Raw genomic sequence first — 24,573 nt, forward strand, 5'->3', positions numbered from 1 at the left:
CCTGCATTGGCAGGTGGATTTTCTACCACTGAGCCACCAGGGAAGCCCCCCAGCATATGTTCTAATGCTTCTCATTGGCAGCTGCCCTGTCTGGCATTCTGTCCATATCTCTCTATCTCTGAGTGCCAGCTTGTGACCCCCATTTGCTCTTTGTCCACCATTTTCAGCCCTTCCAGGGCTCGGAAGAATTGGCAGGCCACACTCTTGGAGCCCCAGTGAAGCTGCTAGATGTGATATGGCTTCTCTGATGTCCACATAGATCTTGGTCATAGAACCTACTTGCACATCTCCAGAGATAGAGGTGCAGCACTATGGAAGCCATTCCACAGCTCTCACTGTAGTTAGTAAGGTCTTTAGCTTGGCCATCTTGATGGTGTCCGCTCATCCAAGGACTTTCAGCTTCCTGGAAAAAGGCTGCCAAAGCCCTGATGAACTCTTGCTGGTTCACGTCTTTTACAGTAACTCCAGGCACTGTGGCTTCCTTGCTGCCAGCCATGGGGAAGGGCTCTCCAATATTCCCCTCCCCTTTCCTTTTCGAGGTTGCTCTGTCTATTCTAAGTCCCTTGTGTTTCCCTAAGAATTTTAGAATCAGCTTTTCAGTTTCTAAAAAAAATCCTGCTGGGAATTTGACTGGGGTTGTATTGAATATATAGGCTAATTGGGGGAAAATTGATATTTTAACAATATCAAGTCTTCTGATCCATGAGTGTGGTATATCTCCATCTTATTGAGTCTCTTTTGATTTTTCTAAACAGTGTTTTGTAGTTTTCAGTGTACAGGTCTTATGCATCCTTTGTGAAACTTATCTCTAAGTAGTTCATATTTTTTGTTGCTACTGTACATATTTTTTTAATTTAAAAATTTTTATTATTATTATTTTTTGGCTGCATCACATGGCATTCAGGATGTTAGGTCCCCCACCAGGGACTGACCCCACACACCCTACAGTGAAAGCATGAAGTCTTAACCACTGAACCACCAGGGAAGTCCTGGTTTGTTTTTTTTTTAATTGCAATTTCCACATGTTCATTGCTAGAATGTAGCATTGCTAGACTATTGATTTTGTAGATTGGTCTTACACCTCACATGCATGTGTGCTAAGTCGCTTGAGTTGTGTCCACCTCTCTGTGACCCTATGAACTGTAGCCCCCAAGGCTCCTCTGTCCATGGGATTCTCCAGCCAAGAATACTGGAGTGGGTTGCCATGCCCTCCTCCAGGGGCTCTTCCCGATCCAGGGATGGAACCCCAGTCTCTTATGTCCCCCGCATTGGCAGGTGGGTTCTTTACCACTAGCGCCTCCTAGGAAGCCCCATCTCACAGTCTTGCTAAACTCATCTGTTAGTTCTAGTATCTATTTTTTTAGGTTCCATCAGATTTTGTACATGGACATTCATACTGTCTTCACATAAAGACAGTTTTAAGTCTTCCTTTCAATTCTAGATGCTTTTCCCCCCTTGCCTTAGCACACTGGCTAGAACTTTCCAGAACACTGAATTGTGATGATGGGAGTAACATCTTTGCTTTGTTCTTGATGTTAGCAGGAAATCTGAGGTCCTGTTAGGAAAAGTCACACTTTGGGTAGCTCCCTCTATGGGGTCTTGGATTCTTCTTCTCTGTTGAGTCTTCCTATTAGTACAATGCAATGTGCTTTAAAACTCCAGTATATTTTTTCTCTGTCATTTTCAAACAGATTTTTGAAGATGGTGTGGTAAACACACGTAGCCTTCCTGAATCAGAAGTCCAGGGCTTTGTCAGGCAAATGTAAACACAAAAGACTGAAGGTAGAGAGTTAGATGATCTTATAAAACAGAGACTCTGGGCTGAAAAAGGAAGAGAATGAAGACAGAAGGGAGCTGATGGATGGGGAAAACATCTCGGGGTCAATTGTCAGGGGGTTGAAGAACAGTTGTCCAAAGAATAAGTGAACAAACAAACAAAAAAAGAATAAGTGAACAAAAGGAGCAGAAATGAGGTCAGAGAGGAAAATGTGAGCACTTATAGGTTGGTGAAAATGTCCAGGATGTGAACAAGGGTGTAGGCAGAAGAGACAGTGATTAGACATGTGAAGGCTGTAGAATGCAGAGGCTGGGACTTTAGAGTTACCCAGGATGCACTAGGGGGTGGGACGCCAAAAGACTTCAATAAACTGAAAAGGCAAGGTCGGTAGACAACACCGGTGAAGACGGTAGAGGGTGGCACAGGGCTTTTACAGAAAGTGACAGAGTAATGGAAGCAGCAGTGGGGAGCTAGGAAGGACCTGACCTCACCTTCCAACCCTGGCCCTACTTCCTGACCCTGAGGTTGGGGATGAGATTGAGTGGGTGGCTGTCCCAAGAAGGGGTGACAGGACCAGCAATACCCCGGGAGGTGCAAGACTTTCCCCCACTTCTTGGGTCCCAGCTCCCCTGCCTTTGGTTACACCTTAAGATTGGAATCCAGCCCTGACTCAGAGCCCAGGGAGAGCAGGGCTGAGCTCAGCTGTCCCGCAGCTAAAAGCAGAGAAGAGCAGAGTCTTTTGTTTCCCTCAGGGGCTCACTTCACTTTTCTGAGCCTCAGTTTTATCAGCTCTAAAATGGAAAGGTTTTACGGAACTCCTTGGCAGTCCAGAGGTTGGGACTCCACCCTTCCATTGCAGATGGCAGGGTTCAATCCCTGGGTGGGGAATTAAGAACCCACGAGCCATGTACTGTGGCCAAAAATTAAAAAAAAAACAAACAAAAAAAAAAAACACTGTTGTTAATAAATAAAATAAGATTTTATACACAGAGGATTAAATAAAATAAAATAGTGTCCTAAGTGCTTAAGAATGGCCCCAACTATGATTATGTTATATTCCTTAGGTTAGACTCTAATTTCCCTGTTTCCCTACAAAGAGCTCCCTGATTTTGACCAGAAGCTCATCCACCCCTGACTCAGGCTGAATCCACCTCACCTCTTGACAGTAAAAAGCTGGGGCCCATTCCTCAGGGCTGCTTCCGAGCCGTGAAGGTCATCCCTGAACCACCAGCTGTCACAACCTCTAAGATACTAGCATCACATTTTGGGCTGGAGCCAGATGGAATCCACCACAGGACCAGGAGCAGGGGCTGCACATCCGTGAGGAGAGGGACCAGGAAGCAAAGTGACCATCCAGGCCACAGGGGCAGTCTAGGCCGGCATGGTGGGGGAGGAAGGAGCTTTGCTGGTTTCGCAGCCGGTGGACGAGGGTTGCTCACCTAGGGGACTGGCAGTGACAGAGTTCATGGCTGGTTACTCTGTGTAAAGTATCTCCTCTCTGCGATCCTCCTGTTTTCTAGATCCACAAGCAGAGAAGTCCAGAGAGAACTGCCCACGAGCTTAGTGGGAGCAATTATGGAGCCTGGCCTCTGTGCCTATGGCTCACTCCCCTCTCAATCCTTGCCTTCGTATCCACCTTGAGACAGCAGACGCTGCCTTCTTTTCCTCTTACCTCCCAGTGTCTAGAAGAGGGTCCTGCTTCTTGCAGATGCTCAGAAAACATTTCTTGGTCATTGAAGGACTGTTGGGCACTGTACCAATTGGCTTATATCTGCATGCTCTCTCTCTAATCTTCCCTCATTTTACAGATGAGGAAACTGGGGAACAAAGAAGCTAAGTGCTTAGGAAGGTGAGTAGGTGTGAGAAGAGATCTGGGTTTAAATCCTGCCTCTGCCACTAATTAGCTTTGTGTCCTTGGGCAAGTCACTTCACTTCTCTGAGCCTTGGTTTGCTCATCTGAAAGTGGCTCATCTCATGGGATTGGTGTGGGGCCCTAGAGTCCTGGCCCAGGGTGCAGACAGTGAGAGAGGGCTGAAGATTGGGGCTTGAGTGATTTCTTTGGGAGGGAGCCTTGCTTCTTTCCTGGGAGGTGGTGAAAGGTAAAGGAGACAGGTTTGGGAAATGGACAGACCTGGATTCTTATCCCATGCACACATTGTGGGACCTTAGGGAAGGGACTTATACTTCTTTATACTTTCCTATTGAAATTTAAATTCAGTTTCCACATTAGTAAAAAGGGGGAAAACCTCTTGGGTTTATTGTGAGAATTAAATGAGGCCATCTTGCGAGTGCCCATGCTGCTGCTGCTGCTAAGTCACCTCAGTCGTGTCCGACTCTGTGCGACCCCATAGACAGCAGCCCACCAGGCTCCCCCGTCCCTGGGATTCTCCAGGCAAGAACACTGGAGTGGGTTGCCATTTCCTTCTCCAGTGCATGAAAGTGAAAAGCAAAAGTGAAGTTGCTCAGTTGTGTTCGACCCTCAGCAACCCCATGGACTGCAGCCTTCCAGGCTCCTCCATCCATGGGATTTTCCAGGCAAGAGTACCGGAGTGGGGTGCCATTGCCTTCTCCGGCAAATGCCCATAGTAGGTGATTAATAAACACAGTGTCCAGGTGTCCCCTCTACCAAGCTTCCAGAAGAATCTCTCCAATGCAGCCTCTGTCCTGACCTTGTCTCCTTTAACCTGGCAAGTCTCTAACAGCTCTATAAAGAGTTCATTTCTCGCTTTGGTCTCCCCTTCCCCAATCTTGTTTGCTCCCCCAGCCAGCTAACCGGAAGAGGACATGCTTTAGGTGGCTGGCAGTTCAAAGAGAATGCTCGCTTGCTCACTCACTCCCTGCTCCCCAGCCCCTCCTTGGGTGACTCCTCCCTGTCCACTGCTATGGGTTCTTTCTGAATCGTGGCACTTAAAAGCCTCATGGTCATATGCAGGGCACACCCCAAGCTTCTTATCTGGGCATTCACCATTAACAGCCCCTTCTCCAGTGTTAATCTACCCCCATCCAGTCTCTCTTGCTGCCATTCCTGCTCACCTTCTATACCCTCCATCTCCCACCTCAATCATGCCCCTTGGCTGAGAACACCCTCCTCCATCTTCTCCACCCAGTAAAGTCCTGCTCTCCTTTCAAGGCCCACCTCCAATATCAATTCTCTCTAATAAAGCTTTTCAGACCCATTTCCCTGCAGGAAATTGCTTAACCTCTGGGCTGGCCATACACACTGTTCACAGGGGCAGCAGGATGGAGTCCAGGGGTGACTCTGTTCAGCTTTGGCCTCTCTGGGAGGAGGGCAGATACAACTGGTCTCCTGTCCGTTCCCCTTCATCCCTACCCCTGTCCAGGCAGCTGAACATGGGGGCGCAGAGCCCTCCATGGCCTCCTGTGCTTGCCCCACCCCCCACGTGGGCTCTGAGCCCCAGAGGTAGCAGGTGTACCTTTCATCCGGCAGGAAGGCTCCGACTCCACCCCACTTGGCTGGGTGCGAAGCTGTGTAGTACAGATGGGGATGTTGAAAATATCCGTGACATATTCCAAACTGGCCTACTTTCCTATCACGAGAGTCTGAGACGGAGACGGGCGAGGATGAGTGAGATGGGAGCTTGGGACCTGTTCCCACCTCCTTCTTCCTCTCTCGGCTCAGTTGTTAGACAGGAGAGGGGTTTGCAACCTCTTTCAGCCATCTCAGCCCAGTTCTGGGGCCATGTAGTTGGGGTGTGGTGGGGAGGCAGGCTTGGAGGAGTGAGGCTACAGTGGGCCTGGGGAGGTGGGTAGAGGAACCAAGGCCTGGGTCCTCTCTGGGGAAGCTTCCAGCCTCGGAGGCAGGACAGTGGAGGCCATCTCATTGGACTTGGGGGCTGAAGGCTTGGGTTCTAGCCCTGCTTCACCTGTGAAGACTCAGGCAATTTTCTTAACCTCTCTGGGCTTTGCTTTTCTCATCAGCAAAATGAGCTACTCAATCCTTGCTTTCCCTCCTTGAACCCTTGAGTATGGGGTTGCTTTGAAGACTGTTAAGGGCCCTGCTTTAATTAATCCACTTCTCCGCCTTTCCACCTTGGCTAGGCTGTGCCCCGACATAGTGGTTTAAGGGGTCACCAGTTCCAGCCTTCGGCCTCCCAGCAGGCCTGGTAAGGCCTCCACCCTTAATCCTGGCTTAATGGTCCCTGAGTAGGGAGTCACCACTGTCCCTGCCTAGTGCCAGGACTGTGCCTTGGACAGGAAGCTCACAGTGGAAGCTAACTTCAGTCTCTCTTGCTGACATGGAACCCTTTGGATGTCCTCTGGCTTGTCTCCTTCATATATGAGGTGATCATTATTTTAGATTTTCTCTTTTGGGGCTAGAAAGAGAAAGTGAAGCCGCTCAGTCACGTCCAACTCTTTGCGACCCAATGGACTGTAGCCTGTCAGGCTCCTCCATCCATGGGATTCTCCAAACAAGGATACTGGAGTGGGTTGCCATTTTCTTACATCCCCTTTTTCCCTGTTTCTCAAGATGGGCAGGATCCTTGGGGCATTTTTCTGACTCTGAGAAGCTGAATGTCTTCCTGCTTACAGATCCCTTGCCCAACTTTGGATTCTCCCAGGAACGGGGTAGGGAGGTTGTTCACGTCTCTGCCTTAGTTTTTCCAACTCACACACCACAAGAGAAATAAGTGGCCAAATTGGGAAAAACTGGTTGCTATGGTGACACTTCCCTGACCTGGGTTCAATCCCTGGGTCGGGAAGATCTCTTGGAGAAGGAAGTGGCAATGCAGTCCAGTATTCTTGCCTGGAAAATCCCATGGACGGAAGAGCCTGGTAGGCTACAGTCCATGGGGTCGCAAAGAGTCGGACACGACTGAGCCATTTCACATGGTGCCATTAGTCAGGGCGAAACACACCCCTTATCCAGCTATTCTGCTTCTAGGAATTTATTGTACATATAAACTCACATTGTGTAAAATAAAGTAACTAGCAGGGTGTCTCTTGCACCACAGCCTAAACATCTGTCAACAGGACACCTTCATATGTGCTTGTGCAGAACAATCTCTAGTTTATGTTGCTGAGTGTGTATTGTCTGCTGCCATTTGGATAAAACAACACAAAAGAAATGCTTGTGAACATATAGGCAGGCCCTGAAAGACCAAAGAAGCTGGGAATGATGTTTGTTTCTGGGCCTGGAGCTGGGTGACTGGGAACAGAGGCAGTGACAGGGAAATTGACTTTTTCTTTTGCACCTTTTGAATTTTGCATCACATACAAATAGAATTTTCTATTAAACAACAAATCAAGGACTTCCATGATGGTATACTGGATAAGAATCTACCTGTCAATGCAGGGGACACAGGTTTCATCCCTGGTCTGGGAAGATTCCATGTGCCGCGGGGCAACTAAGCCTGTGCCTTGCTACTGAGCCTGTGTGCCTAGAACCTGTGCTCCTAAACAAGAGAAGCCACTGCAGTGAGAAGTCCGTGCACAGCAAAGAAGACCCAGGGCAACCAAAACCCATACAAAACAAACAAAAAAGAAAACCAGTCAAATTAATTTTTCCAGCCCTTAAAGTATTGTATGTATTAATATTTGGCCCCAGTCATATACCAGTGGTTTTTACTGAGAAAGTCTGACCTCTAATAAGGCGAGTGAAGTCATGGATGGATGGCGCAGGGAATGGTATACGGGCCTGGGTCCTATCTTGGGAAGATGCCTGAAGCTCCCCCAGCATCGAAGGAGGGCACATGGATGCGCAGCCACAGGAGGACCCCAGAGAATCAGGGCAGCAGGTTGCCCTGAATCCACAAGCACAGATGCTCTGGAGGGTGGAGAAGACGGGGGGACCAAGAGGACGAAAGCTCTGCCCTCAGAGAAGCAAACCAGATGGTCACAAATAAAGCTAAGTGAGTGTTAAGAAAACCCAGGGGACAGGGACTGTCAGCTAGAATGTTTGTGTCCAAGTGCCTGTGTGTGAGGAGGGCAGAGCTGGAATTGGGAAGGCTTTATTGAAGACGTGGAACTTGAGCTGGGCCTGGAAGTGGGTATCAGGTGTCCACAGGTGCAGAGGAAGGAAAGGACAACCCCAAGGTGGGGAACAGTATGGACAAGGGCATGGAGTGTAAAGGGAAGACACAGCACGTGTGTGTATGTGAGTATTATTGCTGGAGGTAGCGAGACGAGGCTGCAAAGAATGGGGCTAGAGCAAAACATTTCCAGCTGTGAACTCAGGTTTTTATAAAACACAGCAAAAATGGTCATGCATTAGGATGTGTGGCAATGTCAAATCACGATAAAGTTTTCTCAAAGATGAGTCTTCATTTCTGTACTCATCTTGTGGACAACACTTTGAGAAGCCCTGCCCTAGGGGTCCTAGGATGGGCTGCAGAGGTCAGGGAGGCCCACAGATTTCTTGCAGCTGGTCATGTATATTCATTTGTTCAGGGAAGGGGGCAAAGCTTTTGCCAGGACCTCAAAAGGTTCAAGATCTCCAAAGGACACAACCCTCTGCTCTAGGGAGTGGTCACTGAAGGTCTTTGAGCAGAACGATCTAGTGAGGCTTTAGAGCTGAGGGGAGCAGAAAATGTGCCTGATTCAGCCTTAGACCCCTCCCTTCCCTGCCCATACCCGGAGAGGCTAGCCCAGGGCCAAGCCCAGGGCCAAGCTCAAGAGAAAAGGATTTGGGGGGGAATGAAAGATGCCAGAGAACAAGGGGCCCATTTAGGGGGTAATTAAAATAATCTGTGGGAAAGAAAACCGGAGGACTTTTTCAAGCTATGTTTGGAGCAAGATGATCAGGGAGGGGTGGGCCAGCCTCGAGGGCAGATGGCACGATGTTAGCTGAAGATGGGAAGCTGAGCTCCTCAACACTTGATCAGGCGTCTGCTGCCTGCCTGGGAAGCAGGAACCTGAAAGGGAGGCTCCCTTGGGATGGGAGCCAGGCAGAGCAGGAGGCTGTCAAGACGCAGTCTGGGTCCAAAAGAACTGCATCCTGGGGGCCTGTGAACATCTTCCAAGTGTTCAGAGTGGATGCCTGGTGCCCCAAACCCTGGGGAGTGGCTGTAACTCACGTGGGGACAAGCTTCTGTTTCCAAAAAAAGTAGACTCTGAAATCTGCAGATGGGTCTACTTAATGAACTCCCTGAAAAAATGTCTACTACATTTTTTTTTTTTTGAGGTGAAATTCACATAACATGAAATTCACCATTATAAAATGAACAACTCAGTGGCATTTAGTGCATTCACCATGTTGAGCAACCACCACCTCTATCTGGTTCCAAAACATTTTCCCAAAAGGAAACCCCATATCCATTAGGCAATTGCACCCCATTTCTTCCTTCCCCAGACAAATCTCTATGGATTTACCTATTCTGAATATTTCCTATAAATGGAATCATACAATACCTGACCTTTTGCATCTGGCTTCTTTCACTTAGCACAATGTTGAGGTTCATCCACATTGAATCGTGTATTAATACTTTATTCCTTTTTATGAAAGAATAGTATTCCATTGTATGGATACATCACAAATTGTTTATTCATCCATTGAAGGACATTTGGGCTGTTGGGTCATATAGTAATTATATGTTTATCTTTTTCAGGAATTGCCAATTTCCTATAGCTACTGAACCATTTTATATTCCCACCAGCAATAGATGAGTTTCATTATTAAATAGATAATTCTGTGACCCTGGAAGGTGGAGAGGGTTTCCAGGTGCTACCATGGATAAAATAAGTGAGGGTGATCCAGTGCCCACCATAGGCTTATAAGGCTGGTTGGCAAGTCTGGGAAGGATGCTGGCTAGAGTTGGAAGGCTGTCTTTCCTTTCTTTCCCAAAACAGGTAGATCAGGTGGTAGTCTAGAGCCTAAAAGCCAGCTGGGTATGGTCCTGCAGGAGAGGGGCCTGTGGTCCGCCTGGGCCCCAGTGGCTCCAATATGTCCTCTCAAGGAGAGATGCAGAGCGCCTTCTTTCTCCCTGCTCTAGTCTGGTCTTCTCATCTTTCTTCTCTGTTCACTTTCTGTGTCTAGGCAACTGAGTAGGAAGGAAGGAGGTGGGATGCTACATGCATGTTCGTGGACTCCATCCACAAGCCCCTCTGTCTACTTAGGCCCCAGGAGGTCATCCCAAAGTGAGGTGGGATGCTGGGACCCCTCTTCCTCACCTTTATTCCCTCCTCCTCCCATGAGAGGGGACCCACTGGCTTCTGCAGCACCAGCATGGCGCATGCAGCTGGGGAGCAGGAGATCCAGCTCTGGCCATCTGCAGCCCTCAAAGGTCAAGGTCAGGGGAGGAAGGAATCACCAGGGGCACTTATGGTGGCCAGGGTTGGCTTTGGTGCTGGCTTAAGGAAAGGAGGGGGAGGTACATTCATCTGTGTTGCAGAGTTCTCCTGGACACTCCCTGTCCACTGGGCCCTGAGGTGGCTTGCCAGGTGAGCGCCACTAGCAGGCAAAGCCTGACACTGGGCAAGCAAGAAGGTGGTCCCGACCTCACTGGTTCTCAAAGTGTGGTTCCCCCGCAGCAGCGGTAGCATCAGCAGTAGCCACAGGAGAACTTTGTCAAAATGCAAATTCTCAGACCCCTCCTCAGACTAATGAATCAGGAACTTTGTCACAAGTCCTCCAGGTGATTCTAATTCTTGCTTTGGTTTAAGAACTGCTGCCCTGCCCTGAGGGAGAGTCCTAGTTAACAGAGAGGGACTCAGTGCTCCCAGTCTGATGGGAGAGACAGGACACTCGCTGGCCATCTGACAGGGAAGACAGAGTCTAGTGCTCAGAAAATTCTCAATCAGAGGGGGACACCTAGGTTTCTCAGTGCAAGTCCCTCTAGTGGGGTCCCTCCCTGCTGGAAGCACCACCATGAGTTTCTTTGGAGGGAGCTGGCTACAGTTAGGACCCCAGAGAAACCCCCTCTCTTCCACTTTTTCTAGCCATTCTTCAGAAAGCGGGTTTGATGTGCTAATGAGGACATCAATTATTGAGCTTCATTAGCATTCATTACAATAACAAGCAAGGGAGAGGGGACCGCAGGGAACAGAGGAGGGTCTTTTAAAACTTCCTGCCATTTACTCCTCTCCTTGGAGTGGGAGGGGGGATGGGAGAGTGAGGCACACTGGAGGAGAGGCTCGGGGTTCCTGGAGACTGGGCTGTGGTCAGAAGAAAGTAGCCTCCACCTCCTCGGCTCCCCAACCCAAACCAGCCTCAGAGGCCAGCTCACTGCCCTGGTCACTCTTTCCTGGGAAGAGGGCTCTTCACAGCCCCCTCACTCCACCCTGGTGGAGTCTGGATGATCCAAGTGGGGCTTATGATGTGCCCTAGCCAGACAGTCACCCTCCTGGCAGGGTGCTTTCTCAGGGATCTGGGCTGGGGGCCTCCAAGGTGGCTGAATGAGCAGTTTGGGGTTTCCTAGTATCATTTTTCACATCACCTTTTCCCTTGTGGCTTTCCCTAGAGACTCGTGTGCCCCTCAGCCCACACCAGGCCCCTTCTCCCTCTTCCTGCCCAGATGTTTGTCCAGGCGCAACCCTGGCTCTGAACACCCCTGGGGAAGGAGAAGTGACGCTGAGAATTCTCACTTGTAGGGTGCTCCCTCATAACTTTGCTCCCTTGGTCTGGGTGGAGTGAGAAGGGCCAGGTGGGTGGTTACGATCTGCTGCTGATCTGCTGTTCCAACATTTCAAACAAGCCAGCAGCCCCCTCCCAACCAAGAGGCAGCCGGAGACGCAGGGGAGGAAGACCAGAGGGAAGTTACCTGTTGAGGAATGAGGGTGGGGGTGGGGTGGCACCTGAGGCATCTCAGGTGGAGGCAGCCGGCATATTTCTTGTGTCTGGGCACCACGCCAGCTTCCAGGAGCAATTCTGGTCTCTCAGCTGGAGAAATAATACCTGTGTTTCTCTCGCTCTGATCAGAGGCGATGGCTTCCTTCAGACTTCTCCCTAGGAGAAGGAGCCTTGGCTTTTGAGATTGGATAGGAAGGGGAGCAGGGACCTATCTTCCCTGGGGGGTGGGGGCAGAGGATTTGTTGCTGCTATTGTTCAGTAGCTAAGTCACGTCTGACTCTGCGACCCCTTGGACTGCAGCACACCAGGCTTCCCAGTCTTTCACCATCTCCCAGGAGTTCACTCAAAGTCCTGTCCAGTGAGTCGGTGATACTAGAGGATTGGGCGGGATCAATGAGGGTGGCTGGTGTCAGGCCATCTGCCCTCAGGCTCATCTCGGGCCTCAAGGGTCTGTGTTTCCATTCACAGCTGTATTCCTTCTCACCTCTCCACGGGACCCATGGAGTCCTGGATCAAGTGGAGGAAATCCTGGATTGAGGGGAGGAGGGGTTCAAATGAGCTCACAGCTATGAAGATGATCAGAAATGTTTAGGATCTGTCTCTAACAAGTGAGCCACACAAAAAATGCTACCTGAATCTGATTTAAGCCCCTCACTATGGAGTGGCCTTCGTGATGTGGGAGGTCACCTTAGGGTAGTGACTGATGGATGCATTATCCTGCTAACACATTTGAAACTATTCCCAATCTCTGGGGGCTAATTCATAGAGTCCCCCTCCCCAAGTCCCCAAGCCCGTGGCTTATTGGAATCTAGTGTAAAGGCCAGAAAAACCTCCATGTGACAGGACAAGCATCTTTCCAGTCTTCATCCAGGGGATAATGCCCAGTTCCTCAACTCTGACATAAATAATTAGTCTTAAGCTTCAGTCATGTTCCTGTGCCCAGTTCTCTTCCTTTCCTTTAAGGTCATGAGAGTGTGTCAGATGTTAGGCCTCACCTTTAGGCAGCCCACTAGGTTAGGAGATGGTGGTGGTGATATAAAAGGAGGCTGGGAGCTTTGGAGTCAGGCATGTCTGGATATGAATTTCATCTTTGCTACTCTTAGATTAGGCAAGTGGTAATGCCTCTCTGATCCTCAACTCCTTTCTTTCTGAGATGGGGCTGAAAACAGCCACTTTTGCAGGGTTGTTGAGATGCTTAAATTAGAGAATATGAATAAAGCATATTAGGTGGCATGGGGCGGTGGGGGTGGGGGGCGGCTTCCCCTTTGGCTCAGCAGGTAAAGAATCCATCTGCAATGCAGGAGCCACAGAAGACACAGGTTTGATCCTTGGGTCAGGAAGATGTCCTGGAGGAGAGCATGGCAACCCACTCCAGTATTCTTGCCTGGAGTATCCCATGGACAGAGGAACCTGGCAGGCTACAGTCCACGGAGTTGCAAAGAGTTGGACACGACTGAATAGACTTAGCATGCACGCATATTAGGTGAGCACAATATGGAGGAGAGGAGACCTTGTCTCATGGGGGGGTACCCTGAGGGGGAAGGGAGGGGCAGCATCCTGTGTGGTTGAGTCGGGGGCCTGGATGGAAGAGGAGGAGCAGCAGCGTCAGTCCCTAGCCTCTGGGCTCTGAGAGGCTTGGGAGGTGGTGTCCATGCAGCTGAAGGGAAGCCATCCCTCCCCTTGCCGACCCCGCCTCTACACAGGGCCTACTGCCTCCCATGCCCATCCTGGGCAGGCAGCCAAGCCGGGAGCTGGATGAGTGCCCACAGCACGCTCAAAGGCCAAAAGATGGGCACCGTCCAGTTGGCAGAGGGAGAGGCAGCTGGCCCAGGAGGGGAGAAGTCAGGGAGCCGACTGCTGGGGTCGTGTGCCCAGACGGTGTGTCCAGGACGCGCTTGGCTGCCCTCCTGAGCTGTCCGTCTGGAGCCCCTCCTCTTCCTACCCTGGCCCGGCCACCTAAGTTACTGTAGCTGGAGGGAAATTTCTAAGGGGCGTCAGAGTTGCCCTGAGCCAGGCAGTGTGCTTGGCTCAGGGCAGGCCTGGGGGCGGGAAGGAAAGTGGAAGAGAGAGCCTGGATTAAGGCTGCAACTGGGTAGACCAGGAAGTGGGGAAACCGGTTTGTCATTTGGGCTGCTTGGGGTGGGGTCTCCTCTTCTGCCTCTCGGCCTGCCTGCCACTCTGCCTGGTGGCCTACAGCGAAGAGAGGTACTGTGTCCCTTCCTTGCTCATCTAAGCTGGCTTTGGGAATGCCAGGAGGAAGCAAAAGGGGCAGGGATCTTGGCCCACTTTCCCCTCCCCAAGAGAAGTTTGGAAGAGAGAGGACAGGACAGAGAACCGGAGAGAGAGAGGTAGCAAGCAACCAGGATGGGAGGAGGGGACAGAGTCACCTGGAGAAGTCTGTGGAGCCAACAGGTAGGCTATGGTGGGACAGGGAGTCGGTGGGAGTAGGGCAGGGGTGGGGTAGAGCTGGCGCTTGGCAGCCTTCTTGGAAGTGACTACGATATCGCCAAGTAAGGTGTGAGAAGGGGCAGGAGCTAGAGCGCCCTCTTTTGGGGTCCTACTTGGCAGATGGGCAGAGACTCCCCTCACTCACAGCGCCGGCCCCTGCAGTTTCAGCAGACGCCCGCAGGAGGGGTCGCAACCGGAGCTGGGGTGAGGGGGTGGGAGGAGACAGCCCAGCAGGGGGCGCCGGGGGACTGGGTCCCCTTGGCCCAGCCAGGTCTAAGGAGGGGACGAGGGGAGCGTCCCGGGAGAGGAGGATCCAGGCTCTCTCTGCATAGGGAGCTGAGCTGCGGAGGTCACCTTGGTTGAAGAGTAACCCCTGGTCCCTCCCTGCCCCGTACCTCCCCTAATGTTTCTTCATCCCACGGCGCGCCAGGGTTTGGAGAACAAGTTCCCACACCCTCGAGATGCACCCCTCTCCTTCGAGGCCGGCTCCCGGCTTTAGGCAATTGTCTCTATCATGGCTTGAGGACTGCTCAGGGTATGAGAAGCAGGTGCAGCGGGGCGGGAGGCCTGAGCGCGCCCCGCATCCTCTGACCGGCCACGAGCCGCAGGATCCAGCCGTACAACTGGAGGGCGGGAGGCGCCGGCCCCCTCCCCTCCCAGCTCCCTGCCACCCCAGAGGCCCTTTGTACGTTCCAGCCACACGCGCGTGCCCGCGCCGCGCGCGCTCCCGGCCGCAGTGACACACCCGCACCGGCCCCCGCGCGCGCGCACACACACACACACATACACACTCGCTCTCGCACACTCGGTGACACGCCCGCGCGCGCGCGCGTACCCACACGCCCGGCCGCCGGCGCCCTCCCAGCTGGTCCACCCCGGCGGGGCCCGCGCCCCCGGCCCGCCCGCCTGGCACCGCGCCCCGGGGCTGGGGCCCAGCGAGGAGCCCGCGAGGCGGCGAGAGGGCAAGCGCCAGGCAGGCCGGCCCGGGGCCCCCGCCCCCCGCGCCCCCGCCCGATGGGGAACGCTCCGTCCCAAGGCATGTCCCTGTCTCTCTCCTTCCTAATGTGCCTCCATGCTTAAGTGGAAGGTATTTCTGTTTTCTTTGTGTGTTTTCCCCTCGGCCGGGGGCGGGGGCGGCGACCGGGCCGGGGAGGCGGTGGCCGGCGAGGCAACGGGTGCTCGGGTCGCAGGTGTGTAGGGGGCAGGGGACCGCGGCGCGCCGGGCTCGGGAGAATGAACGGGCGAGAAGAGTGCTGGGTCCAGGGAAGGGGTCCGGCATTGGCGAGGCTTGAGACCGGGTGGGGAGGGCCTCGTGAGGCCCGGGGAAGGGAGCCCCAGAGAGGTGGGGGGTTCAGTTTTAAAGAGGTTTGTGCGGGGCAGGGAAGGAAGGAGAGAAGAGAAAGGGGGATGGATGGTGAAGAGAGTGGGGGAGGGAGTGGTCCATCCGAGGTGGATGAAGAGGAGGATGCCGAGAGGCAAAGGGGATGGAGAGGTGGTGGGAGCATCAAGGGCCTCTCATTCCCCCAGGTCCCAGAATGGGGTGCACGCCCTTGGATGGTGGTGGTAGGCGCTTTGCGCCAGCCCCCCAGGGAAGGAAGGGGATGAATGTATTCTGGGATTGGCTGTGTTGCCAGGATACTAGCCTGTGTTCCCGCCCCCTTCCCCTTTCCTTCCCCCCCAAACCTCCCCACCCTCCCGTCACCTCGAGGCCCTAGCCCTGGAGACCTGGGAGCCTAGGTAGCAAGGTAGCAGTTGCAGAAACTGGGGACCCGCTCCCCTCTCGACTGGCGGGTAGGGAGGGGCCACGAGAGGGAAGGACTGAGGGAGGGGCCATGTGATCTTAAGTCCGGGTGAAGAGGCCAGAGGGCGAGAGAGGGCGCCCCCAGCTGGGGAGAGCGTCTAGGGTGAATGAGGAGGTAGGGACTGAGGGAAGCTGAGCGGCAGAGGGCGGGGCTGGGGAGGGGCCGCGCTAAGCCCCCCCTCCCCTCCCACGCACCCCCTTGCTACGTCAGAAGCTCCTGGGCCAGCTCCGAGTCCTGTCGGTGGGGGCAGCAGGATGCTGGTGGAAGCAGAGGGGGCCGGCCGGGTGCCTCCGCAGCTCGGCTGGCAGGGCCCGGCGGGGCGTGTGCGGCTGCTGGTGCAAGCCCCCCCGCCCCACCCCTCCCCATGCAGCCCTGGCAGTGCCTCCGGCGCTTTGCCCTGGCCTGGTGGGAGAGGACAGCGGAGGGCAGAGCCCGATCTCCCAGGGAGGAGGCCGGACCGAGGGACCCCGGGGGCCGAGGGGAGCCAGGTGAGCAAGAACAGGGAATGTGCGAGGAGATCCCGGACTGGCAGTCCCTCTTCTCCAATACTAGGGAACCAGCAGGTCTTGTAGCCCCCAACTTGAAGTGGGTTCCTGGCTGGAGCCTTACAGAAGATGTTCGAACTCCTGTTGTTTTGGGAAGGGAAAAACAGATGAGGGCTGGAAGAGGGGATAGGTAATCAGACTTCTAGGCTTGTGAGTCTGAATATTCATTGGTGTTGAGTTTGAGCACTTTGGGGCGGGGATAGGATGCCTTCTTTACAACTCTGAATACCTTGGTCTGGGTGACCTTGAGCCAACTGCTTTGCTGTCTAACTCCGTGCCTCAGTTTCTCATATTCCCTTCCCTACCCCTCTTGCTGTCTTAAAGAACTGATGAGGCGTTTGATGGAGACTGTCACTGTGAAAATGTGGGGCTCCGTTATCACTGGTGGCAGCTGTGGCGGTGGTGGTTTCTGGCATGGTTGTGAGTGTGTACGAATGTAGGGGGCAGTTATGGTTTATGTGTGAGGTCTTCTGCTGGTTGGGGCCACTGTGGGCAAGTGTCAGGGTCCGGCATTCATACAGGAAGGAAGGCTCCAGGCAAGCTGGGAGTTGTTGAGGCAGAGACTTAACTGGTGGCCTAGTGTAGAAGCAAGGGATAAGGCATAAGGGGAGGGGGTTCCAAGAATAAGATTCCCCCTCCACCCAGACTGCCTGGCACCCAGGCACCCTTGGCAGCGAGTGCAAAGGCTTTGCCCTGGCTTCCTGCCACCGTGCCTTGGGGACAAGAGGGTCTTTGTCCAGTGCCCCCCCACCCCCACCCCAGCCCTGCTCCTTCCGCCCTTACCACGATGGCCAGTTCTCTGTGATGACCCTCAGGGCTGGGATGGACATGCAAGTGTGCTCTGGAGATCTGGAAGAAGCAGCTGTGGTCTTCAGGCAGTGCTGAGTGGAGACCGGGAGCCCTCCTAGGGGAAGGTCCCTGGGAATTGAGAGGCTTGCCCCCCCACCGCCCCGCTCCATGCTTTCTGCTTGCCTCCTTGTCTCCTTGCCTAATGAGGAGGGGATGGTGTCTGGGGTCTTCATGGCCTGATTCCTGCTGGGAATCCAGGGTTCCAGGTCTCTTAAATATGTACAGGGTACAGAGTAGGGTGCTGTGATGCAAAGGCTCAGGTGATCTCTCTTTCTCTGTCTGTCCAGGGACCCAGCCTGGAAAAAAGGTTTAATTAGGACCATTGATTCCTTCTTTGGCTGTGGGCACTGATCTCACCGGTGTGGTCAGAGCTGGGGCTAATGGTGGCACGGCTGCCCAGTTCAAACAGGGAGGGGGCTGGGCTCTTGGGGGTATCACATCTGTTTTAGTCCCGTCTCCACTCCAGGTTAGGTCTTGGGGAAGGAAAGGAGACGGGGTTTTGACCTGAGGGAGCTGTGTTTGGAGTCCGAGGATCATCCGGAGTAGTGGGGCCAGGCTCTAGAAGGGAGGGGCTGCTCCATTGGAAGCGAGACAGTAGGCCCTTGAGGGGGTAGGCAGAGAGTTCAAGGATGGATCTGGAGCTTGCCATGAAAGCTTTGCTTTCGAGGAATCCCAAGCACTTATCTCCTCCAACCCCTGGCAAGGAGATCCGATTTCTTCCTTCGTTTGTGTCTTCGAGGTCCAGAGAGGGACAGAGAATGCCTCCGAGGCCCAGTGGGCCTGCATCTGGCTTCTGAGCCTGGCAGTCTGACCAAACAGCCCCTGACTAGGCACAGAGAGCCGAGGGTGAGACTCATGGCAGCCTCCCACTGGCCTCTGGGTTTGGTGGGATGTGGGGGACAGGTTGTGCCCCCCTAGGCCCTGGCTGCCTGTTGTGGGTGGGCGGGTGCAGGTGCAGGCTTCAATGAGCCACTCAGATGCTCTTTGAAGAATCCCTTGTTGGCTTCCTAGGGCCCATTCGAGCAAAGATAATAAAAATCTGGCCGTCAGCGGGTTTGAGGGCTGCATTTGCTTCCCCTTCTTTCATTCCCAGCTCTGAAAAGCGGAGATGAAGGCTTTGGATTTGGCTGGGAAGCTGCGCTTGCCTGCCCCGAGGGAGGGAGGGGAGAAGAGCGGAGGGAGGCAGAGAAGGGAGGACCGATTTCCTGGCAGCGGGGGGATTTGCTGGGGAGGTGGGCAGAGGGGCAGGGACATGGTCCCAGACTCCCTCGGGCCTCGATGGGGCTCCCATGACCCTCAGCATGGCTCCAGCCTTATCCTTCAGGTCTGGAGACTGGGAGCCCCCCCACTCAGCTCCACTGTTCCTACATTCATCGCTCTGCTCCTCAGGCTCTCCGCTTTCTTCCCCAGTCCCCTCCACCCATCCATCTCTCCCACTCTGCCCTTCCTGGGCTCTCTCCTCTTTGTCTCCCTCACTCGACTCCTGAGTCTCCCTTTTTCTCCCCGTCTGCCCCCTCCAATCTGTCTGTCTGCTTTCCATAGCATCTGTCCTGCTTTCTAGGACCGACTGGAAGGCTGAGAAGCCAAGTTGGTGGGGAGTGGGGGAAGGGAGCTGCAGCCACAGAAGGGATGGGCTTGAATGGACTATTATGGTCTGTCAGGTGTCATAGTTACCAGAGGCCAGGCGGAAGGGGGCTGCTGAGCACTTAGAGATGTGTGTGTGGTAAGGGCGCTGTCCCCCTCCCCGCACACAGCGGGCACCTTGCCCTGACATTGGGCTTTAGACACTCAACTTCTCCTGCCACCTACTGCCGTTTGGCTGACGGGAAACCAGTGCCTCGGCGCCCTCTGGCCCCGTCACCCCTCTGGTCACCCACTGCCCCAGGCATCATTGCCGCCCTGGCCCACAGTTCCCCCACACCCCCTACCCAGGCTCAGATGGGGAAGGGAGGTGGCCAAGGGAACCCTGTACAGACCCTGAGACCCCTGTACCATCCTGTAAGCCCCCCAGATGGAAAACAAGACTGTCATGGAAAGAGCACTGGGCGGAGTAAAGAGACCTTCTTAGGATCCTTCGTTAGTGCCCAAATGTCCGCGTGACCTTGAGCAAGTCCCTTCCTGGCAAGGGCCTCTTTCCTCACCTGTGAAATAAGGGGGCGGGCTGGCTCCTCTCCAAGGTCTCTTCTGTCATTCCACCGATGTTGTGTCTCTCTTCTGGGTGATTTGCATATGCTTTGCATACATTAATGGAGCCTGCTTGAAGGAGGAGGGTGCCGCCCACAGGGACCAGAGTCCAACCCACCACTCAGACTCCCCTTGCCCATTGGCCCAGGCTGTCACTGCGGGAATCTCCCAGAGGGAGGATGGAAGCCGGGGTCTGAGAATTCCCTAGGGAGGTGGCTCCTGTGTTCCAGCCCTGGCTAGAGGCAGAATAGTGGGGTAGCCCTGGTGGAGGGGACCCCTGCCCTTGTCAGTCCTGCTCCAAAAAGTCCAAACAGGAAAGCCAAGTGGTGTGAATTCACTGCAGTTGCTTGTGGCTACCACTGGTTGTATGAAACCCCAGTGAGATGGGCAGAGGGGCTTGGAGGTCTCTGTCCTCTGTTCTCAGGGCCTAAGTACCCTCTATATGGCAGGAGCTTAGCTAGGTGTAAGAGTCCCTTTCTCTGACTTCAGCTGCCTCCCGCAGCCCAGGACAGGTCCTGCCATCTTATGCCCCTACTCACTTCTGCTCAGGCACCTGGGTTCTAGGTATATGTGGGTAGGAACTTGGACCTGAGAGATGGTCACCGAGACTAGGATCATTGCATGTCGGACGCTGCCTGGTCAGCACACTGCCTGACCTCACGGGCCTCCTCCCCTGCCACCTGCTAGGTGCTGTGTTTGGTACAGGCCAGTGTCCTGCATCTCAACCCTCAACCTGCCTCAGTTTCTTTCACCCATACCCTCATAATGCCCATCACATGGGGCAATACTGGGGTAAAGGTTGGCAGCCTCAGAAACCAATACTGGGGTTTCTGAAGACAGGAGCAAAAATCACCTTTCCACCGCCACAGAGGACGGACCAGAGGAAATGCAGCAAGAGGGATCCAGGTTAGATTTAGTCTCGGGGAGGAACTGGCCCAGCAGGCAAATTAGTTTCTGACTACAGAATTGTTGTGAAGCTTAAGTGAAACAACAGATGAAAATTTCCAGCACAGTGCCTGTCACATAAGAAACAATAAATGGTATGGGGAGGGGATGGCTGTCTCTGAACGCATTGGAGACCCTCCCCTAACCCGAGGTGCAGGAGTTTGCAGGGAATGAGAAGCTGGAAGGACAATTCCAAGAAGAGCTGTTTCTCCCACATTCAAGCTGCCACCGCAGCCCTCCTGCCCCTCGCACAGCGCACTGGCTCAGGGCCCAGCCACCCTGGGACACTCTGCCCTCATCCTCTCTGCTGTAGGTGGGTAGACAGAGGGTTTGGAGGCTGGGAATCCTGTTCTTCTTCCCCTCCCCCTGTCTTTGCTCAGGACAGCTTGAGAAGAAACAGGCCCACGCTGCAGCAGGAGGAATCGAGGTTAGATGGGAAGGAAATCTCCCGGTGCATGAAGGGTGGCTGCTCTGAGGTGCTGTTTGTGCATCTTTTCCCTCAATGATAGGTGTATATGAACGCAAGTAGGCTAGTGTTGTACCTAGGTGCAGGGGACTGGTTAATATGACCTTTGAGATGACCTTTGGGCTATTGTCAGGAGCTTGGTAGGTCCAGTTTAATCTCGTGTGGCTGTGGTGGTTGGCAGAGTGCAGGGGGCCATGATGGAGAGGGGTTCAGAGCTGCTGGGGAGGAGAAGGGACAGGGAAGTCAGTCTTTGATCCCCCAGGGCAGAGAGGTCAAGTGCATGGTAAAGAGCAAGCATTGGATGGTGCCAGGTTGCGTGCCTCCCTACTGCTGTGTGACATTGGGCAAGTTAGTTACCTCCTCTGGTCTTCAGTGTCCCTGGTGTGAGAAAGAGGATGGAACTAGAAAATCTAAGGTCCCTTCAAGCTGTCACAGGTTCTACCCATCTCCTCTCTCCTGAGATAATACAGGCCTTGCCATACAGAGAGTGGGAAAAATACTTCCCAGCTCCAGATAAACCAGGAAAAATGGAGATTTGGCCCAAGAGAATACTGGTGCTTTCGTGTGCCTGCACATGCCTTACAAACAGTCCCTCCTGCTCCAAAGGCACACCTTGTCTAAATCTGTCCAATGGGCCCAGAGGATGGGTAAGGGAGAGGCTACAGGATTCAGCTAAGTCCATTTTCCTCCCACCCCAGAAAGGCTTTGCCACACTCCATTCCATCCAGGGACTATAATCCAGTCCATATTTTCTTCTGCAGAGGCACTTGCAGCTGGTGGCTCATCTCCCGCACAACCTTTTCCTGGTTCCTGGTAGCCTCAGCCACCTGGCCCAGTCGCTTGCATATCCCGGAGTGGAGTAGCGTTAAGATTGGGAAGGAGCTGGGTTTTTCACATGTCTGCCTGCCACACCTTGGCAAACATCATCATCCCAGCACCCTGGCCTCTTTTCCACCCTAGCCACAGAGCATGCCGGAGACCTCAGACCCAGGGGCCCACATCGGGGGCGGGGGGTGCCCAGAGCCAGAGACCCCCATGTGGCAGCCCTAGCTGGAGATGTTTGTGCAAAGCCTAGGAGGCAGAGAGGGTGTGTGTCCTGCCTTCTTCCACCCCAGGGCGACTGATAATTACAGGCACAGCAGGCATCTGTGGCGTCACCCCAGGCCCAGCATCTGCCTCATTGGGGAAAAATTAACGATCCCAGTTCACTGGGAAGGCATGCCACGGCTCACTGAAGCTCTTGCAGATACATCCGGGCCTCTCTGCCTCCTCTCCTGGGCTGTCCCCATGCCAGTCCAGCCCCTCCCCGTGGTCAGGCTGGCCTGAATGAGTCCCCATTCTTGCCTCAGCCCCCTTCTGAGTTGGAAACTGGAACTCTGAGGAAAAGCCAGGGTTACCAGGACTGACAGTGACTCTTGCTTTGCTGCCCCTGACTTTTTAGACTCTCCCTAGTCTGCATGCTCAGGAGGATTTCTGGATGTTAAAAGAAGAGACCTTTGAGGGGCTTCCTGGAGCTTCTTCCATCATGGCGACTGGAAAGTAGGAAAGGGCTCCTGGAAAGCCAGAAGTCATTTAATGATGAAGCTTGGGAGATCCTGAACCTACTTCTGAACCCAACAGCTCATCCCCTTCCCCTGATCCCTGGTCCATCTGCAGCCGAAGGTTGGAGTTATCTGCCTCCCATTCCTAGAATGAGGCAGAAAGGGATGGAAACAAAGCCTTCTCTTCCCCTACTGTCCATGAAAGATAGTTTATATTGGATCATGGGATGGAAGGAAGTTAGACTTTAGGCAGAACTTCCCAGATGGCACTGAATGGGAGACAGACAAATCCTGGGGGAGGATGGATGGGAAGCAGTTCAGATCTACAGTCAAGAGCTCAGGCTCTGGATTCAGACAGATCTGGGCTGGCATTCCAGCCCTGACACTCTCTGTGTGTCTTGGGGCAAGTCACCTCACCTCTCTGAAGTTCAGTTTCCCCATCTGTAAATTGGGGCTGATCACTGTGGTTTCCTCACAGGGTGAGTACCAGGATTAAATGAGGTAATTTAGGCGGAGTTCCTGGCACATTGTGAACTTTTAGTAAATAGTAATCTTTGTCCTCATCCTCCTCCTTACTGTCCAACTGAGAGTGAAAAATGGGTGGCTGTTCCCCCAGGAAGAAGGGGCATATATGAGAAAGTCTCTTTAGTCTTACTTAAAACCCAGATTCTCACCTCAGCCTGTTTGGGGCTGGGCCCCTGGAGCTGCCACTTAAGGCTAGTGGTGAGGAGGGAGCTCGGGCTCTTGAGCCTTCGTGCCCCAGCTGGTGCCCCTCTGTGCCCCACCCCCAACCCCACTGCCTATCCAGGAAGCCCTCTGGGGTTAGATATGTTAGTGAACATTTTTTATTTCTTCACCCAGTCAAGGTCCCAACATCTGGGTACAACAGTTGCTTCTCCCCAGGGTGCCTGCATCTTGGGTAATCAGTGGGAAAATTGGAACCATGAGATTGGCAGGGGGCTCTGAGGATGCTTGCAGCCAGACGTGATGTGGGTGTGGATGGGTCTGAACCAGCCCAGTGAGAGCTGGGCCCAAGAGGACGCCCAGGCCACAGTGTCTCCAGGCAGGCAGGTCGTAGTGCTGCGCACCCCCAGATGCAAGGCAGAAGATGGGCAGCGCGGCCCTGGGGGCGGCAGTACAGTTAGAAGGACTTCCTGCGAGCGAGAGGGAGGCAGCGGGATGCACAGCTGAGAGGGGCCCTGCTCTGGCAGGCTGAGGATTGGGCGAGCGTGGAAGCAGGAGCTGGCCACAGGGCTTTGGGTGGTATGGGCAGGGGTGCCATTTTCCGACATGGTCCCCATCACAGCGAGTGTGCGCGTGGGCTTGTCGGGTGTGAAGAACCGCTGCTTCCTCTGTTGCAGACAGAGAAGGGGGCCCTCTTCAAGGTTAGGGGATGAGTGGAGCCGATGGGGGTCTCTTGGGCTGGGAGGGGGTTTCAGCAGAGCAATGAAGGGAGGCCCTCGGACTCTGAACCCACCAACCTTCCCGAATGGGGTGGCCTTGGCTGGGGGAGGCAGATGGGCCCTCCAAGGTGCTCTCATCTGGGGTCTTGTGTGGGCCCCCAGTAAAGAGGCTGTCCCCATTTCTGGGAGGAGAACCAGGCCTGGCTTGTTGGCTGTCTGTCCTGGGGACCCCACTCTGAGGAACCCCATGTTTTTTGTGTTGTCCTGCTGTCTGTCTTCTGTCTGTCTCCCACCAATGTTTCTGTCCCTTCAGCCCCGGCTCTTGACCCAGCACCCCATCTCTGTCCTGCCTGCCCCCCAGCCCTCAGGGACCCCCAAAGGGGCAGCTCCGAAGGCTCTGCCTTGCTCTGTCCCAGTCCCCGCCTGCCCCCCTGGCCAAGGCCCCTGCCCGGCTGGCCCATCCCAATGTGGGAGCCCCGCCCCGCCCCATCCGTTCTCCAGCTCCTGTCCTCCGGCTCTGGGCCTTCGTTCACACTCTCCTTTCCTGTCCCTCGCCCAGGGCTCCAGCGTGCAGCGGGAGGGAAGGCTCCAGGACTCTGCTCCCTCTGTTTAAAGTCTCCAGGTTGGTAAGCCAGGAGGGGGGCCTCTCCCTACCATCCTGCCTCCCACCGCTCCCTGGCAAAATGGGGGAGGGGGCTATCCCTGGTGGGCCCAGGCCTTTGCTTGGGGAGAGGGCAGCAGAGACTTGACTCTGGGGAGGGCACCTTGCCTGGCAGAGAATGTGTCCGTGTGTGCACGTGTGTGCATGTGAGTTAGTATGTGCGAGCAAACACGTGTGCATGTATATGTGTGTGCTGGCTGCAAAGCT

General features: G+C 54.0%; 1 protein-coding gene across 2 annotated transcripts in view; it reads left to right on the forward strand.

Moving 5' to 3' along the window:
• Positions 1-15,984: 15,984 nt before the first annotated feature.
• The window catches only part of SRCIN1 (SRC kinase signaling inhibitor 1), a 67,521-nt gene continuing 58,932 nt past the window's right edge, over positions 15,985-24,573 (forward strand). For both annotated transcript variants that reach the window (XM_006074334.4, XM_006074335.4), the window contains exons 1-2: positions 15,985-16,260; positions 24,265-24,327. In XM_006074334.4, the coding sequence (XP_006074396.2) occupies positions 16,137-16,260; positions 24,265-24,327 (187 nt within the window). In that variant the 5' untranslated portion in view covers positions 15,985-16,136. The remainder of the gene's footprint in view (positions 16,261-24,264; positions 24,328-24,573) is intronic.

This window comes from Bubalus bubalis, chromosome 3, assembly GCF_019923935.1.
Source record: "Bubalus bubalis isolate 160015118507 breed Murrah chromosome 3, NDDB_SH_1, whole genome shotgun sequence".
Taxonomy (NCBI): Eukaryota; Metazoa; Chordata; class Mammalia; order Artiodactyla; family Bovidae; genus Bubalus; species Bubalus bubalis.